Source organism: Gobius niger (assembly GCF_951799975.1).
Source record: "Gobius niger genome assembly, chromosome: 18".
Lineage (NCBI taxonomy): Eukaryota > Metazoa > Chordata > Actinopteri > Gobiiformes > Gobiidae > Gobius > Gobius niger.
In genome coordinates this window covers 17,120,595-17,140,362 of record NC_136869.1, presented here as the reverse complement: position 1 = coordinate 17,140,362, position 19,768 = coordinate 17,120,595, and the positions used below count along the sequence as shown (strand labels likewise).

Genomic DNA, 19,768 nt, shown 5'->3' with positions numbered 1-19,768 from the left:
TACAAACTCGTGTGAGAACGAACAGTACCTGAAGACGCACAGGATCACAATGGCTGTGGTCAGAGAGACGAGGGAGACGCTGTGGCCCACGGTGTAGCCAATCTTCACTTGCCAAAAAAACTTTCCCTGTGAACAAACACAAACACAAGCACAGACAAAAAAACAAAATTAAATCTGGCTTATTGATCTGGTTACTGCATGACCTAATATTGAGATGTGCCCTATTGTTTAGCAGTTCATGTCTCCTGGACATTGTTTTACATCTATGCGTGAACTGCTTTCAAAATCGTTCTGTTTTAGTTCTATTGCTCTTAATCAATCTTAGTAATCCGCCAGTGCTTCAGGAGATACAGTAACCTGTGCGCCTGATGAAAATGCGACACTTACGAGTATCAGCTATGCAGGGACATTGATTTCCTTTTAGAGCTCCGCGTCCCCTCTGGTTCCTATGTGGCATACTGATGAGGTAACTCCTGTGAGTCAGCCGTAAAGTGTCCACCAAAAAAAGCTTTTACCACCCTCTTTCGAGAACATTCAGCCTTCTCCTGACTTCCCTTCATTGGCAAGAGGCGCCCTTCCACTGAGCAAAGTAGCAATTACGTGTATTTATCGCTTCCCTTTCCCCAGAGGCACCTGCACAGCTTCGACATCCCTGATTAAATATAATAACCTGACTGAAAGAATTTATAAAAGTACAAAAATCTGTCATTATTTGTCTGAATATGGTAAGGATCCATTTTATGCGGCCTGAATCGAAAGTGCAAAAGCTGTTAACACACGTCACTGGTTTGTAGCTACTCTATGGTGAAAGCCAAGTAGACTCAACATGCAAACTGGCTTCAGCAATTTTGTTAAAATTGTTAAATTTTCTTTCCTGGTACTTCGACATAACTCGCCAAATCTATTTGCCTTTAATCAAACTCAATTGTTTTGTGTCCCCATTTCCCAGCTCCCAACACTTTCAAGACAAAATGTTTACTTATTACTAAGGGCGGGGGATGCTGACAAAAATCCCAGTATTTTGTTGGAATAACTCAATAACAATGATTCTGCCAAACATCAGCAAGGTGCAACAAACATCCATGCATGTAAAAGTTTTAGTTTGGTTAACCTCATAACCCCCGCCTTAAAGGAAAACGCCACCATTTTTACATACTGAGATATGTTCTTGCCTGAGCTTAGACTAGTTGATGCGTACCTGTCTGGTCTTTGTGCGCGCCCTCAGTCACGCAAAATGACCAAAGATGTTGTTAGCATTTAGCCTCTCCCAAAAGAAAAGACCAATGTTGCGTTTTCATCTCATTTTATGGCATATTTTTGTCACTTGTCTGTTACACTTTTTGTGCTCTTTTGTGGCCTTTCTGTCACACAAATTTGTCACTTTTTCGTCAGTTTTCTGTTACTCTTTTGTTTGGCTTTTCGCCCTAATTTTCATATATTTTCATCTTTGTGTCACTTTTTGACACTTTTTTCAAGAAGCTTCTAGATTTGGGCAAAGCCAAACGTGTTTTTCCTTGCATCGTTGCCGTATTGTTGTCACTTTTTTCATGTCATAGTTCATCTAATATTTACCACTATTTTGTTGAGTTTTTCCCACTTTTTTGCAGCACTTTCATTGCTTTTTTTGTTACATCTTTGTGGCTTTATTCTTGTGTTTTTGTCACATTTTTGCCACTTTTCTTGCTACATTTTTTTGGGTCACTTTTTTATACTTTTTGTTGCATTTTCATCCTTATTCTATTCTCGTTTTTGTCACTATTTTTATGCCTTTTTTCAAGAAGTCCCTATGGCTTTACTCCACTTTGGCTAACTCCAAACTGGAATTATTGTGATTGATTGTTGCATATCATTCTTATGTAAATTACATTTTCTCATTGTGCACCAACTGATTGAGCTGCTAACATAATTCCTCCTCCTAAAACATGTGCCACTAAAAAGCAATTAACTTGATTGTGTTAGCGTTCATATTCTCACACCTGGTCTATGTAAAGTGAGGCTAAGGTGCTAAGGTATAGACACAGTCACGTTTTATAATTCAATCCACGCCTGTCTTGGGTTCGACGGCAGCTCTTTTAAGGCGATGCAAGTCTACAGGTGATTGATTTGTGGCGAGTAAACAGACAGGACATACAGAATCGATACGCCCTGATAGACTCTGCACTCACCCGCAGAGCGAGGACAGCTCTTTTCATTCCATTCTTCCTGCTCATTGAACCCTGCTATTATTGTGTCCAACTGCAGCGCTCAAAGTCACTCATCGAGCGCCTGGGGAATAGGGTGCACTTCGAGGTGTTCTACTGAAGACAATTTGTTTATTTGTTTTCAGTCATAGTCTTTTAAAATTGGACCTATAGGCACAATTAAGCTAATGGTAATGGAATCAAAAGTGCAATAATAATGGATCTTAGTTGCAATCATCAAATCTCAAAGGCTGCTGCTTTTAATGCCTAATTCTTGCAATCACAAAATGTTGCTTATATAAAAAATTTATGACAAATTTAGCTACTCACATCGTCACTGGTGCTGTTCAGGTTGTATCCGCAGTTCAGCGCGATGTCAATAGGATGCATGTCCGTCCAGCCGTCAGCGGTGCAGGTTTTGGAGAGGTTACCTGTGGGTTACGTTATAAACCACATTAGAGGTCACGCCACACAGGCAGTGGAGCAGCTCTTGTTTACCAAATCAGTCAGTTGAAAACTATCAGCCGTACGAGTCAGTGACCTGCGCTGACCCAGAGCAAGGTCAAGTCACTGTAAACACACTGGAAATTCCACGCTCGGTGAACATACTGCACCGGGACATAATGTAAAAATATGAGCTGACAGACCTTTCGGCCAGACATTCGGCCAATACTTCTTAGATGAAAGAATAATTGTGTACAAGATCCTTGGTATATAATCTGAATATAATAAACAATGAAACAATACACCTAACAATGTAACTGCGACAACACTGAAGGTGGCATACATGATATAACATATTGATGTTTTACAGATGCTAGGAAGCTTATATATCTCTCTTTTTAGGGATATTTCAGGATTTTTGACATAGGGCCTCATTTCCTAGTTATCCAGAGTGTTGTTGATTTCTGGAGATATTATTTTTTTTCCTTATATTTGGAGTTAGGTAGTCCTAGGCTAGTGCTAGGCTAGTGCATGTATATGGTAACTAGTAGCCTGCAGTAAAAACAGTCTGACCCGAGCACAGTGCACCTGAGGCAAATCACTTATAACACCAGACTACCGATATAAATGTCTGTGTTGACTGAATAATTTTTGAAATACATCCATTTTGCGTTTAAAAGAACTTATGTCTGAGCAGCATCAGCTTTCTGGTTGTAAGCTACGCAGCAGCAGACTGATCCACTAGGATGCCAGATCTACAGTAGTTTGTTTACATGCGGCCGGCGTTACTACATGTGGAATTCAAAAAGGAGCTTTCTACAAATCAGATATGGCAACGTTTGGAGGACTACCTGATGATTTTGAAGAGGTCTTTAATGCAGGCTACTAGTTACCATAGACATGCGCTAGCCTAGCACTAGCCTAGCGCCACTAAAACTCTTCAAATATAAGGACTGCATGATTTAAAAAAAAAAAAAATCTCCAGAAATCAACAACACTCTGTATAACTATGAAATGAGGCCCCATGTCAAAAATCATTAAACATCCCTTTAAAGTACTTTTCATTTATCTTCGGAGTGCCTCAGATTTTTGCCCATTTTTACACAAGTCTAGTAAGGGCTCCCTTTCATGTACTGTGAACAACTGAACACATCAAGTTATAAAATGCTATTTAACATTTTATAACTTGATGTGTTGTTTATATAAACAGGTAAGAGTAATACAGCCCTGGAGAAGCGCAGGGAGGAGTGAAGACATCTAAATGACCTAGAAACTACATCTGCCAGATGTTTGATTTGTAGTGAAAGCAATTTCAGTGCTGAAAATAAAAGGAAAATGTTTAGACAACATCATGACTTGAGCCGGCGGAAGTTTTTCTAGGATGTAAGGACAGACTGAACACATTACTCACACATGCCCAGTAAACAAAGCACAACTCCTGGTGGCTAAGGAAACGCTTACAACGGTCCGTTTAACTATAGTTTTGGAAAGTGAGCTTGTCCCAGCAAGCCCTGAGACATAAAGAAAGATGCATCTGATAGGGCATCCAGCATAAAGGTTCATGCTCAGTCATTCTGAGTTACTCAACAGGGAAAATTGGATGGAGACTGCGCTGGCTATTACCCTAGTTCATGTTTTATTCATCTTGGCTCTAAAGAGGTTTTTGTAAACTGCTAAACCAATCTGAGCACTCACTCTCCCCTCTGTAAAGTAATTGTGTAAACTAAGGTAATCACATAAACACTCTTTTCATTTGCATATTCACTTAAAGAATGGCACAAAACTGAGCAGAAGGTCCTGTCTGACGGTCCAATATGAAGTCATTAAACTGTTACAGCACTAAACTTCAGGAGGTCTGTGGATAATGCTGAATCTGGCAGTGAATACATTTTTATTCAAGTTGACTTTTGACAAGTGAGTCTATTAGCAAATCGCATACACATATATATCCTCTGGAACAACAACATATTCCATCTCAGGGTGGTGCGGCACAAGTTCTTATTCAGTAAAATGCTCATGGATATCTTTACATAAAATCTGCACAAATGTGTTCCCCTCTGACGAGATATAAACCAGCGTCGGTGGCCGCGGTAAAAGGCACAAATGGCAGTGGCAACAGTAGCATATTATCTCTCAGTTGGGGGCAGGGGGTGAATGCGCCCGCTGGGTCGTATACAGCAGGAGAGCACAGGAGGGGCAGGTAAAAGGAGAAGGAAAAAGGCCCGCGGTACAGAAAGAAGGAGCGCAGGTCCCTGATGTAAAAATAGTTTCCAAATGAGCTGCAAGTGAATGAGAAAATGGCAGCTGAGATTTGGGCACAGCGAGGGACAAAGCATGTACAGCGCTGAATATGAATAAGCCGTATCTGAGGGGAAATGATTCAAGTGGATTAAAAAAGGCTCAAAATAGTACACGGTGTAAAATTAGAAGTGGACATAAGATGCATGTGAGGAGGTACTTTCATCATTTCACTATTCAACATTGACTCACTGTGTGACATAATCTGCAGACCCTCTAAATGGCCCATACAAAGCACAAATAGCTATTACCAGTATTTTGCCTAAGCAGCATTAATTGCAATCTAGAACCATAAAACAGATTCATTTATCTCTTAACCCCCGCCTTAACCGAGTGCATTATCGCCATTCTTTTATTACATTCATTGTGTCTTCTTGAGTGATACACTTTTTTTGGTTTCTTTTTAAAGAAACGAAAAAAAGTGCATTATCGCCAGTTCGGCTTTACCCAAATCTAAAAGGTTCTTGAAAAAAACATCAAAATACCCTGCTGCCAGGGTCCTGACTCACACCAGGCAACACATCACCCCGACACTCATCCATTTACACCGGCTTCCTGTAAAATACCCCTTCAGTACCTGTCTGACCTCATGAACATTTACACTCCCTCCCGGTTCCTCCGCTCCTCCCCCTCAGCTCAGCCCAGCTCACTGTTCCCTGGTTCCAGGTTGCGGACCACGGGAGACAGAACCTTCTGTGTCCAGGCCCCCCACTCTGAAACTCACTCCATTCACACATGCAAACAGCTGATGAGAACACATCTGTTCAAATTGGCATTTAACCTCACTTAGTATCAATCCGACAATGCACTGTATGAATCCAAGAGAAGAGAAGACAAAAGGTGAAAAAGAAAACATTTTCATCACTAATTTGGCCTGGGACTGTCAAGTAAGTTTTCACAGTGTTCAGGAGCCCTAATAATAAATCAATACCATGTTCAAATTCAGAAATGCATATCGTATCCAGCGCTTATCTGACGCTTATGTGAAGCATAGCTGTGGCGGCGACTGTTTTTCACGACTGCACAAAAGCAAAAGCCGTGATGGAAAAATACCTCATGGAAATGTTCAAAGCAACAGACTGCATTGTTAAGTGCAGTTTAACTGTCAGGCTGCTCCAAGGCACTAACTTCTCTCTGAGGTGTAGTTAACTTCCAGACCCCAATTTTCTTATCGCTAAGTCGAGGAGAGGCTGTCGTGACATTTCAAGAGATTCAGCCAAAGTTTCAGCAATTAAACTTGTGTAACTATGGCAGTAAACACAGCTTACAGTCATGATGAACAACCGTCAATGTGCAACTTTGGCGTTTTGGGGGCGACCTGCTGTTATCAATAGATCGCTCTCCAGTGTTGACTTGTCGTTAAAGCTCCCTTTAATCCTCGCTGTTTAAGTCTGTGTGGGCAAACCAACAACAGCACAGTCTACAAAAGGCATAGCACATACCTGCAGCAAACAAATCGATGCCAAAGTATGAATAACATGGGCTTCTTATGATGACGGTTTCTCCACGCTGGCATGAATCGCAACAGAACTGAAATTGCAATTTAATGGTCGCAATTAGCAAATCGGTCAAGGCTTAATTTGACGGCCACAGGAGGGAGGAGGGGAAAGGATTTGGGAAATGACTCTGGACAATCAGCCATAGATTTGAGATGATATAATGAAAAAAAAAAAAACAATAACTGAAATGCCCGTGACTCTTAAATTAGTATAGCAGTTCATATTTCAGTCGGTGCACGGTGGGTAAAAGTTACGGCGAGAGTGGAAAAGACATAATTTATTGCATGTTTATAAAATACTGCACAAAACTGCAAAGCAAAGAGGTGAAGGGGAACAGGTTTTTAGTATTGGATAGACATAATGGGAGCGTTTGGAAAAGCTTGAGGGCAGCCAGTGCTCATCCTTCTGTTTGAGTCCTATCCAAAGCAAAGGTTCAAAGATTTGTTGGACTTCTTTGTGGTTTTTCCAGAGCCGTGCTGTAATCTGTAGCTTTTGTTTTAGCTCTAATCTTTGATGTAGATCGAGTAAACACTACATAGTCCGTACAGTAACGTGGATGAACTATTATCCCGGGTATGAGGCGCCCGGGCATCTCGTGTTATCTGTAAAAACATCACTTTTTCAATATTCGCCAGTTCAGATGGTCATCATTATAATGGACACAGTGGTTTCCCTGCTCATTGCATCACAAAGGGAAAAATCCATCATCTATATCAAATACCCAGCGGCGTAAATGGTTATGAAATTCAACTGATTAAACCCACTCTTTTGAATAACAAAGGCTATCTCCATATTCACTGGGCTCCCCACTTTATTCCTCTGTGGGTTTGCCTTAGGCTTTCTGCTGGGTTTCTCATAAGTCTCTGGTCTGTTCTCCGGAGATGAGGGTGAAAATCACACTTTGATGGCTCTAAATGTCCATTTACATGCAAAAGCCACTGGGCCCTCATTCACAATCCATCTTCCCAAAGGCTGGACTGGATTGCAAATGCCTTTCATAGGTTTTAAAGACTCACAGCTATTTACACAGAAATGTAAATACCCCAATAATGCCTTATGGTCATATATGGCATAAATGAAAGGCCCTATACTGGAATGAAATGAGAAAAAGGCTTTTGAGTGCTCAGCATGCAGTTATAAAGCCTTTTTTATTGATTATGAACTATTGTTTACATTACCATGACATTATTGCTCCTTAAAAGTTGAGAAACATGCCTATAAACCCATCTCTGTGAAGATTTGGGGAATTAGATATGCATTAGAAAAGCTAAGAATGGGTTAGGACCACAAGTAACACTTTCAAATTTAAATGCTTCTTTTTCCATAGCGGATTTATAGAAAAGAAAAAAAATGGATTATAGGACACGTCAGAAAATATCCCCACTGACAACATATGTATTATTTCCCAATGAAAGAAAGGGAAAAGTGCTTTTAGTGGTCCCCTGTGGCAGCAGTTAGTAGTCTATATTTTCCCCTAGTGATTGAAGCAACAGAGAACACAAAAATAATAATCCAGGACCCAGATGGTGCGCCAAATACACGCTGTCCCTTATTGGTTCATCACTGACCTTTTGATAGATAGATAGATAGATAGATAGATAGATAGATAGATAGATAGATAGATAGATAGATAGATAGATAGATAGATAGATAGATAGATAGATAGATAGATAGATAGATAGATAGATAGATAGATAGATAGATAGATAGATAGATAGATAGATAGATAGATAATAGATGGATGGATGGATGGATGGATGGATGGATGGATGGATCGATAGGTGGATCGATAGGTGGATCGATAGGTGGATCGATAGGTGGATCGATAGGTGGATCGATAGGTGGATCGATAGGTGGATCGATAGGTGGATAGATGGATGTACCTTTGTGCTGGTCACTGAAGTAGCTGAAGTACGTGGGGCAGGTGATTGTGACCACTTCCCCGACACTGGCAGACGGCCAACAGGCGATGATGTCCCACATGCCTTGGCAACCTGACAGGACAGGACAACACTATTAACATGGTATCTGTCATATAAACATGACTCACGGCTCGCTGTCAAACTAATTACCACGCTTAACCTTAGACTCGAGGCATCATCCGGGCGGCAAAGTATGTATCTGGTTCGTCATTACTCCATAAATCCTATCGGAGTTTAAAATTAGATCCATACATAACAGAGGTGCAGGGGAATGATTGCTTCTCCTAAATATTGGATTGTGGGTCAATAGAGCACTTGACATTATGAAATGGGAGGAGCCTGCGTTTATAGAGTGTGTGCCAGCATTTGTCCAGATGTCTCAGGTCAAGGAAAATACAACAAATGACTCACCAATTCAATTTTGTCTCAACTTAATTACGGATGAGAATTGTTTTTACGCATCAAGAACTAAGAGCTTTGACACAGTTGTTTTCCAAACAGATTTGCTGCATAAGTTTTCTTCTTTTTTTCCCTCTCAATTTTACAACATCCCTCCAAACAGAGATAATTGCCTTGCAAGACATCTCTTCACTTAATACATTCTGGCAGAAGTCTCTACAACTCACACTGAATTAAATCAAATACATAGACTATACCTGCAAAGTCTCATTTAATTAAGAAATGACTAAAATTGTAGGAATGCATTTTAAGTGCAAGAAAATCTAGTATCAAGTACCTGCTGCATTGCTCTCATAGTCAGCCTTGATTTGGAAAGGAGCATGTCCCTCTGTAAAATTGAATAACATTTGAAAATAGTAAGTAATTTCTAAACCGACTGCCTGTAGCTGTCAAAGCCGTATCTGTGTTTGACTATAATATGGCGCAGAGTGAAGCATTATGTGAATAGACTTCCCCTTATCTCAGCAGTGACCTCATTTTTCTTGGTCATATCTGCTTCCTACAGGAAGACTGTACTAAGGGGTCACATCTCATATAAATCAATTAGCACTGTAGTGAATGTGCTTGTGAGAGCTACCAATGGCTTTACAGACAAAAATGGAAACATATATTTAGAACGGAGATAAAAGCATTCTGTGTAACCTGTTTTGTATTGCAATTTATGAACGTATTTTTTTCCAAAGGTGAAATGCAGTTTGACTCCCTTTGAAGCAGTGAAAGCTTTCTTCTCAGTATGAATGCAAATAGTGCCTGAAAAGTTGTTTAAGCTAAAACTTTTGCACTATATTACAAATGTTGAGGTGCTTTGACCTTGTCTGGGGTTGTGACTTCTTTCTCAGATACAGAGAACAGTGTAGAGATGATGATCCCCAGTGTATGACTACACTTTGGCAGCGATCGTACGTTTGCAGTTCACTGCTGCTGTTCTGACCCAACACAGTTAAGATGACACAGTGAGGGAGAGTTTTAGGTGTCAAACCAAAATTGACATGAAAGTGCTCTCTCCTCCGCTCTTCAAAGTCTGTGTGACGAAAGCTGCTCAGTATTTCTTGTCAAGGCAAAAGCTAATTTCTTTGCAGAGCCCAAAGTGATTGAACTTTAATTGTAGAGCAGAACAAGAGGAGTTTAAAAGTGCATAAACTTAAAACACTCCAAAGAAAAACGGATAATAATGACCATTAAACAATCAAAGTAAAAGAGAAGGGAGCATATAAAATACAATATTTTCAGTCGTCATATGCACAGCTAAATACAACTGTCAGTCTGGATTTTAACATTTTCAGAGTTGAGGCCTTTCTCATAGAAAGTCTGTTCCAACAAGAGACCCATCCTTCAGGTTCTAAGAGCCTTAAATGGTTCATATCACACATAAATGTCAAACATGTTACGTGCCACTTGACTGCGGCTGATGAGCCAAACGTGGCATATTTACAGCACTAGTTGCCTGTTCATTAATATGATAAGATAAGATATGAGAAGATAAGATAAGATAATCCTTTATTGATTGCACAACGGAGAAATTCACTTGCTACATTAGGCATTCAATAAGATCATCCAGGGTGTTGTTAACTTAAATAGTAAAAAAAAAGCAAAAATCTTAAGGGGCGGAATTATAACAATAAGGGAATAAGAATAAACTAAAATAGAATCAAAATCAGAACAGACTATAAAAAGGAGAACATCGAGGTGCAAAGTTTAGAGTCCTAGTGCATGCATTGTCCCGACTCCCATTCATATAAATGAATAAATGAATAAAATGCAAAACGTGTACTTTTGTGCTCGGCCATGAAGAAACTACAAGCAGAGATGCTTAAAGTCTTAAGTCCAAAGACCGGAGCATAACACGATTATGATTTTATGGAGGACAAATAAGGTTGTGCTTCCTTGATCAAGAGTCAGGGCTTGAGCTGTCTTTGGAGGTTATGACAATGGCTGCATCTTGTATTTTTAGTTTATAATATTCCCATTATCTGCAGACTTATTGCTTTAGCTCCTTGTTATTTACTCATGCTGCTCCCTATTTCCTCTAAATGGCCTCCCACACACGCCCAAACAATCGGGGAGAGGGATATGTGTTTTTGAAAATGACCTGACGTGACGTTGGTGGAGGTGCTATTCTCGCAGCGCTCCCTCTCCAGCTCGATCTCATTCATCACGTCGCACATCTGAACCGACCGCACCTGAGAGAGAGAGAAGCACAGGGTCAGGAGGTCAGAGCGCTTTTCAACACCATCGTAGAAAAAAAAAAAAAAACATTCAGTGTGGAGGACGCAGCGGAGGATGCTACCGCCGATGTGGGATGCTGGGAAATAGTTTGGTCTGCGTTTATTGAAAAAGTTTAGTCCAGTCATTGAACAGAGATGGGAATTTCATTATTGTTCTTCCACATAAGAAATAGGCAGCGAGATGTGAATGACAAAAGTGTCTCTGTGCAACCACACTGGACATAAGGGCCATGAGCGAGTCCCATTCTAGCTTCTACTTCTACAATGTCGCTCAAGTTTAAGCATGAAAATGTATATTGAAAAAAAATTAGGCACAAAATTAGGCACAAAATAATAATAAGAATACAAACACCATGTTATATGTACTGCAAACTCACAGCGACAGAGATGTACTGCACCAAACTACAGGATATAAATTAAGTGAGCACAATAAAAAGTTACAATCCCTGTTTCATAGTCATCTACACTGTTGCAAAAATGTCATGAGCCACAAATTGCAAAAAATTGCTTTGAAACCAAAAATTATTTTGGTTTGTTGGCAGACTGTCTAGATATGCCATTTATACTTTTACGTTTACATCATGGCAACAATCAGCGTTGGCCGATAAGAAAACATCTGCTGAGATTAATGAGAACTTCTCAGAATCATTGCTCTCAGACATTTTTCCATTTGGTCAACGTGTCATCTGTGGTCCCAGGAAGGAATCGAACATGGACCGGACAGGTGAGGGGAGTGATGGCTGGCATGTGTAGCCTGGTCCAATAGATAAGCTACTGCAGCTCAAATTGCTCAATTATTTCAATCTTATCTGACAGAAAAGGATCCGAACAGTTACCCTTACCCCTTTGAAAAGCTATTGCAGCTCGTCTAAATATCTCAAATCCCTAAATAGCAGGGTTCTGGTAAATAACCCCTATCACCATATGGAGAATCCAGCCACTGAGTAATCTCTTGGATTATTCATCAGTGTCAACCAAAGCAGAAGAATGCACTTTGACAGCTTCTCTCTCTGAGCAGTGGGTCAATGAAAAACGCTACACTGGGACTCTCTGGAGAAGGTCAGCAGAGATAGAGACAGAGAGGCCATCTTAATGTGGGCGCATTTATAAACTCGGACACAGCAGCGGCCTCTTACCAAATGCTTACAAGAGCCCAAGATGGAAAGGTCAGGCGTGGGGGAGCTCCTCACACGCATTTCCATCGGCACAACCCTTACGCTACATATATTCTACTTGAGCAAAAAGTCATCACGCACCTACAGTTAATGCAGATGTCAAACGTGATAGCAATGCATAAGTCATCCTAGGCTGAGCTCCCGCCAGCACAAAGCCCGCCTCACACGTATCAAGATTAGCTTTTCCTATCTGATAAAGCAGTCTTTGAGAATAGGAACTGCCGAGTTATGTAAACAACTCTGAAACTCATTAGTGTGGCATAGGCACCGTGTGGATAGGCGCAGAAAAAACAGCTTGTGTTTTGAGTCCTCCTATCTGATTTTGGACCAAGGGAGAACGAGAAGTGAAGTTCACTTACAGTCTAAAGGGAAAGTTTGCATTTAACACCACACCTGTTTGTTTAGGCATAAAGGGTCTTGGAAATGTCAAGTAAACAGTCATGCTTTGCATCTATGTTTTGGAGCAGCCAAGATATATAGCACATTTTCCATGACAAGGAAATGAATTAACTTGAAGAACACAAACAACTAAGACTACAAGCTTTTTAAATGACAAATAAATGACACACAGAATCTATTAACACTTCCTAATTAGACTGCACAGTATCTCGCCAATTATTGATGTTGCAGTATTAGGTGATGCAGTATCCATATCATAAGAAATAACTATTTAGCGCAAATCACTGAGGTCCATCTGCCTGAGATTTACCATTTTTGTGAATACAGCCTTAAACCAATACTTTAAAATGTGTAAAAGGTCAGTTTTAGTAATATGTTGTAAATAACAACACTATATAATAATTTTGTTCGATTTCAGACATGGTTTGGTCCTAATTTAGTTATTTTATTACATTTATAAAATAGTAAAATGGTAAATGGACTCAACTTATATAGCGCTTTTCTACATTTATCAGGCTTTACAGTAAGGAACCAGCCACACATTCACACTCTCATTCATACACCAGTGTATGCAGACACTGGAGGCAAGTAGGGTGAAGTGTTTTGCCCAAAGACATAACGACAGTGTGCATTTGTGGGAGCTTGGATTCGAACCCATGACCTTCCGATCGTGAGACGACCTGCTCTACCAATTGCGCCAAATCTCACATCGTAAATCTATAAGTTGAAATGGTTTAGTAAAATATTGCAACAACATTAGCATCAAGGTTTTCATATTGTGCTGCCCTACTTTCTATTACTGAGGTTAGAATTTTCTCCTTGGCTTTGCCTTCAAGAAATGTTCACAGCTATGAAAGCAATTTTTCTCTTGCTCTTAACGCACTGTAATGAATTTGATCAATGAAAGAGACTCAAATGCTTCGTCTTCAGCCTTGATCTCACTCCTCTCTCGCTATATTTATTCTTTTTCCATGAGTCCGAGGTCATTTTGACACTATCATGATCTGCAGAAAGCCAATCTAAGTGCAGAGTCCAACATAAGCTCAAATACTGTAATTATAGCCAGGAGGTAGTTCAGAGGACCAAGACATCCAGCCTCCAGCAAGATTACTCAGGGGGCATGAGGTGTCATAGCAGTCACACAGTTAGCTATAGGTGCCTTGCCGATTAGATCTGCGCCATGTTATTCCCGATAATGTGATCGGACACAGGCTTTGGGGGATTCAATTTCTTGGGACTGAACACAAATGTCCAATAATTACAGTTCAGAGGTTCAGAGTTCAGAGTAGGGTGAAACCAGCTCTTGAAGCACAGTAAATACAAAATATGAGAAACACTTGTGGTCATTGTGTGTGCGGCTAACGTTATTATTCTTAAAATACTAAACTTTTGAAACTGATGATGTGCAGTGACTAGTATCAATTTTATTGTCAGTTCAGTGCACATTTTAACCATGTCCAGCAACATTTGTGGAGTCCACCAGGGATCTATCCTTGGACCCATTCTCTTTGCACTATACCTCCTCCAACCTGGACAGATTTTTAAGAAACGTCCAACCATTTTACGCTGATGACTGTCAAATTGACCCCTTGTCATGTTCATTCAAATATGGCACAAGGTTCAAGCACTCTGACCTTTTCAGAAAGAATGTCACGAATATGGAATATTCATAGCCATTTTTGTATAAGATGAATCAATATCACAGCTGGGGTTTCCCATTGGTTCAAAGACTGATGATGACAGAAGAAAACATGTTAATCGAGCAGAGTGACCAATAATGGAATTAATTATTAGATCCAGGAGATGTCAACCATTGTGAGAAAGCCACCAACAGAGGACAGTAAATAAAATAATTGAAGTCTCATTTAATAGGAATCTGATGCAAACATGTGAAAATGTATTCGCAACATACAATTTACAAAACACATGGTTCGTGCGATCAAGATATCTTCTGCCATATCAACAGACGACTCTTTTATTGCAGGTGAGAGAAAATATAGTTCACTCTAAATGATACAGGGTTTGAGAGAGTCGTCAGCATGATGAATAATTTATATAATAAATAATTTATGAATTTGCACCTTGATTGGATCAATACAACTTGCTTGCCTTCACAAGTTAAGTGCCTCGCAGTGTGCAGCAATTAGCATGACTACCTGACTCTTGTAGCTGGATGAATTGAACATGCCGGGAAGAAAGCTTTTCCCAGTTTGTTGTTCTAATAACACGGAAGCCACACACGCTTTTGTTTCACTATAACCATTAATAATATAAACAGCCGCCATCAGAGCGGCGGGTCAGGGGGACATGATAGAGGAATGTGTGCCAATAGACTTGCACTGCTGGGATAAAGCTTGCTTCATTGAATCCAGCTGGTTTATTAGTTCACTACAGGGGACAGCCAGAATACACAGAGGGGATGTCCAGTGCTAATAAAACAATTACTGGGCTCTGTGTGATATGATGATTTTTGCTTACCAAAACTCACAACTTACAAATAGGAAATATGATACTTACTATTACATGAATAATTGTGGCTATTTTTGAGCTGCATGTTATGGAGATTTCTGCATGAAGAAATGAATAAAGATGCCAGTCCCAAAGTCGATAACAAGTGGGTCTCGGTTAAGCCTTGGGGAAGCACTCAAAGCCTCCGCGAGCAAAACATCCCATAAATACTTGCCAGCTTAGGTGGTTGGCAGGAAGAAAGCAATCATGTCAGCAATACAGTATATAGCTTCAACATTTTAGATAACAACAAAAAAGACATCTGACATAAGGCAAGCCAGGAAATGCTTGTGCTGCAGAAGATCATTGGTAACATCTGGTCGAGGAGTAAGACGTAATGATGTTACGGTTGATGCTAAAGGAAAATTCTGTTTATTTTATTTTCTCTATATCTTTTCAAAGCTGGCAAAAGATCAACTTAGATTTTACCTCTGTGGAGTTCCGTGAAGAGTTTTGAGTTGCTTTTATTTGCTTTTAGTGGAGCCATAAAAGAGACGTACAGGCATCTGAACAAAGACGCAATGTGCGCAGACAGACGCCGCACCAGTCTGGAAATGGGGAGGCTTTCATCACAGTCAGCCACAGTCAGTCCTCTTTTACTGTAGCAAACAGATAGTACTAATTTCTATTGCAGACTGGTCGATGCTGGCATTACTCTGTCCATAGGTTATAGCCCCCAGGCTTTCATTTACAAAAGGCTAGTACATTTAACACTCATGCACTAGGGTCATATTTAAATCATTCACAATTATTAACATGCTGGTACAGTCAGTCAAGGTTGTGAGATATCCAGGCAGTTCAAAAACAACTGGAAATATTTACACAGAGATTTCACCGAGGCTCTTCCATAATCCCTACATCTAAGTACAATCAATCACTCACTGTCAAGTTTTACTGTCAAAGGTGGCATGGTAGCGCAGCGGTTAGTGCTTGTGCTTCACTGCTAGAAGGTCCCGGGTTCGATTCCTACCTGTACAGGGCCTTTCTGTGTGGAGTTTGCATGTTCTTGGTTTCCCCTACCACTAAAAACATGTACCATAGGCCAGGATGAATGACCATGTGTGTGGGGGACAACGGATGTAATTAGCCTAAGGCTGTTCATTAACATGCATGGTCCCTACCAAATAAACAACCAGCCAATAAATTATATGACAGTGCTTGCCTTCGCTAGGCTTCCTGGTGTTACCAAACGGTCCCCCATCCAAGTACCGACCAAGTCCTTCCCTGCTTAGCTTCCAAGGTCTGACGGGATAAGGCATAGCAAAGGCGGTATGACCACATGTTGTGGTCAAATCCCAGACTCGCACAAGTGATCCGTTTTCCAAGTCTTTTCCGGGACTTGAACATCACGTTGAGGACTTAGGACTCGACTTGTGAGTTTCTGAGGAGCAGTGACTCTTCAGGCTAGATGACAAGACTCAGTGCATGTATTAGAGCAGAGAATTAGGAAAACCACTGGATAATGATATGCCAATCTTTCCAAAAAAGCAGCTACACCAGGGAATCAGTTCATAATTCGATTTTCATGTCAGTTTTCTGATATAGTTTTGTTTTGGTCAAAGGGGCAACTATGGCTCATATCGCTGTCCATATGTAAGAATAATAATAATAATAATACATTTTATTTATATTGCACTTTACATTTCAACGAAACCTCAAAGTGCTACAACAGAAGAATACAATCTGATAAAAACAAAAAGAAAATTCACATAGTAAAAACAACGCAGCAAACAAACAAATTAGTCTGAGAAGGCCTTTAAAAATAAATGTGTTTTTAGGCCTTTTTTAAAGGCCTCAAAGAGGTGCAGATAGTCATTGTGTCTTTGGGCAATACATTTCTCCCACCACCTTTATGAATGTAATTTATGAGAGAATGGTAGGTGGTGGTCGGCAGCCTCGCCTCCGTCAGTCTACCACTACCGAGTGTGGAGTAAATGAATAAATCCTACAGTGTAGTCTTTAGAGAAACTTGTAGCACAGGCTTGTAAAAACAATGTGCGCTAATGTAAGCCATAATTTAAGTCTAATTCAGTAACGTTACTCTATGGACGTTTTTGCCTTTTATCAACCAAATGTGCCCATGATGTTTAATTAATATCCTTCTAGCCTGACTCCAGCAATAATTCAATACATACAAAGCTGGCTCCAGTACAAACTGACTCATGGTTAGTCAGAGTTACAAAAGGGTGCAAATAGAGCTCCTTGCAATTATAATACATTGTGACGCAACTAAAACTGAGGGTGCAAAGTTGAGGTTGCCATGAACCCATTAGCACCGCTGTAGACCCAGACCTACACACATAACTGCAATGTGAAAAACAACTCAGACAAGACTACACCAAGGAATGGCCAGAAGACATTGTTGCACACATTGACTGAAGCTTAGTTTATATTTATATTATATTTTCAGCCAGGGTTCAACCCACAGAGGCCCAATCACATGGTGTAGTCATGAGGTACGTGTCATATCTTTATCCATTTGGGCCAATCGAGAGTGGAACCCTAAGCCAATTAGAATGATCCATGCCACCCTCATTTCTCAGGTCATTTAATTGGGACCCCCTGTAGTAATATTTTGTTTTTAAAACTAGGGCAGAAAGAAATCCTGCCGCCTTGGCGGGTGGCCATCAACGATGAGCAAATGATGGTCCACAAATTGACTAAATTAAGAAAACACAAGGAACAACACCAAGGAAAATAGTCTTTTCATTTTCATGTTTTACAGGACTGACAATACAGTGAAAAGAGCAATATAATGTCTTTAAAAAATTAAAATAGCCATAATTGCTTTGGTGGAAAAATGTGAGTGCTTTGACAGATTGTCCAGATCTTGCCTAAGTCTGATACATACCCAACTAAATGAAAGTATTTGACCTTGAAGACCTTAGTTTGTCTAGTTTGTTTAGCATTGCAAGTAAAATACAAATTGTATGATGTTGTCTGGTATGAATTCACTGTCCGTGGCACATACTCTACAAAAATGTGTTAATTTATTCCCAAACTTTCCTGTTGAGCTTTATGTCAGCCGCACTGGGCAGGAGTGCTCACATAATTGGCCATTTTCACTACACTCTTCCCCTCAGGAGCCATCTGCATTGTGTTAAACAGATAACGTTGACACCCAGCCTTGTACTTTTAACCACTTATGGGGTGCGCTGTGCTCACCGCTACATATCTCAGAGAGCCGCTCGTTGACGCAACATGGCAGGATGGTGTAGTCTGCTAAGTGTGAGGACTTTGGGGGATGTAGAACAGCCTGGGACATGCAGTGACAGCTTATTACAGCTGCCCACACCGATGTTCAAACTGTTCAAACTGCAGCGTATACAGATGAAGAAGAACTATGTCAACAATGACGTGACACACATGTTAAACAGAGTGAGCTGGAAATATTAGAGCCACATGGGAAGAAAAATGGCAAGAAAGTCCATCCGATGTCTTAAAATCTTCATTACAATGAATCATTACACACCTATTCATCACGCTCCTCCGTACAACTTTAATTCATGTACAGTAACAGTAAAAATCGACAGCGATATATCAATAGGCTATAGGTCCTCCATCCAATTAACTTTTTCCAAAGGGTGCTCTCACTAAACAGTACCATGACAGTACCATGTAAAAACAAATTCCCTTTCTTCAAGTAACCTTTTCAAATAATAGAAGCTTATGGGCTTATCTTTGTTATTTTCATCAAAGCAGGATCATAGTCAAGGTAATGAAAGCCATGCAAATCTGGATTCTGGGCATCCAAGTATTATCTGATTCATTTCTGATAAGTTACAAAGCTCAGTTTGGCAGAACAATGTGAGGTTTACTGGTTAGCCATAAGTGCTTTTTGTTGACTTAACCTTCATGACTGACTCAACAACAGACAATGCACTGGTAGACTAATGCAGGCTATACCTATCCGCTGAAATGTCACAGACTCAGTCAAAAGTGTGGAGGAATGATTGAAAGGTAGAGGTAAAGTGGCAACTCCTTTAAGAAAATACACTTAACAGTGACATTTAAGTTTAAGACAACAGCAACGACCTTTGTGGCTTTAGGGGTTAAACGAACAAATGCTCTTGAATATGAGGATCTTGTTGAAAACAAGACTCTATAAAACAAGTTGCCTATCTGCGCCTGTATTGAGGGAAACAAAGAAAACGATAACTGTGCAAAAACAAAGTGGATTATTGACCATTAAGTTTTTTCTGTAGTTGTAGGAATAACTTACTGTTGGCAAGTGCATGAAGAAGAAGAGAGGAAAAAACAAATGCGTCGCGGCCATCCTTAATTGATTTTGCCTCCTGCAGTCCGGGATATCTCTGTAAACTTCTTTTTTTCCTTGGCAATTATGTATATATTTTTTAATATGAGTGGTAGACAGCACAGAAGCTCCAGCTCCTGTCCGCGCGCTGCTTTGAGTCGTGCTCCGCAGGAGAGCGGGGTATCCACCGCTGCCTGCCCCGCTGGCTCTATGTGTCTGCTGCAGACCGGAGCCGCTGCAGATTCAGGACCGCGGCAGATCAACTCAAGCCGTATATATTATGCAAAATGATTTAATTTCCACACTTCTCTCACTTTTTGCCATTGCTTTTTTTTCTTTACAAGATGCAATCCAATTTCCTGACGATATATCATAAAGCCTTGCCTGCCTTATACCTGCAAATA

The 19,768-nt window shown here is 40.3% G+C and overlaps 1 protein-coding gene across 1 annotated transcript in view; it reads right to left on the bottom strand.

The window, feature by feature from the left end:
* Positions 1 to 19,553, bottom strand: part of vipr1b (vasoactive intestinal peptide receptor 1b) — a 33,795-nt gene extending 14,242 nt beyond the window's left edge. Inside the window, exons 1-5 of the mRNA XM_079576485.1 lie at positions 19,332 to 19,553; positions 10,892 to 10,982; positions 8,305 to 8,415; positions 2,511 to 2,611; positions 29 to 126 (exon numbers count right to left, since the gene is read on the bottom strand). Coding sequence (XP_079432611.1) covers positions 29 to 126; positions 2,511 to 2,611; positions 8,305 to 8,415; positions 10,892 to 10,982; positions 19,332 to 19,385 — 455 coding nt within the window. The 5' untranslated portion in view covers positions 19,386 to 19,553. The remainder of the gene's footprint in view (positions 1 to 28; positions 127 to 2,510; positions 2,612 to 8,304; positions 8,416 to 10,891; positions 10,983 to 19,331) is intronic.
* Between the last annotated feature and the right edge of the window lie 215 nt (positions 19,554 to 19,768).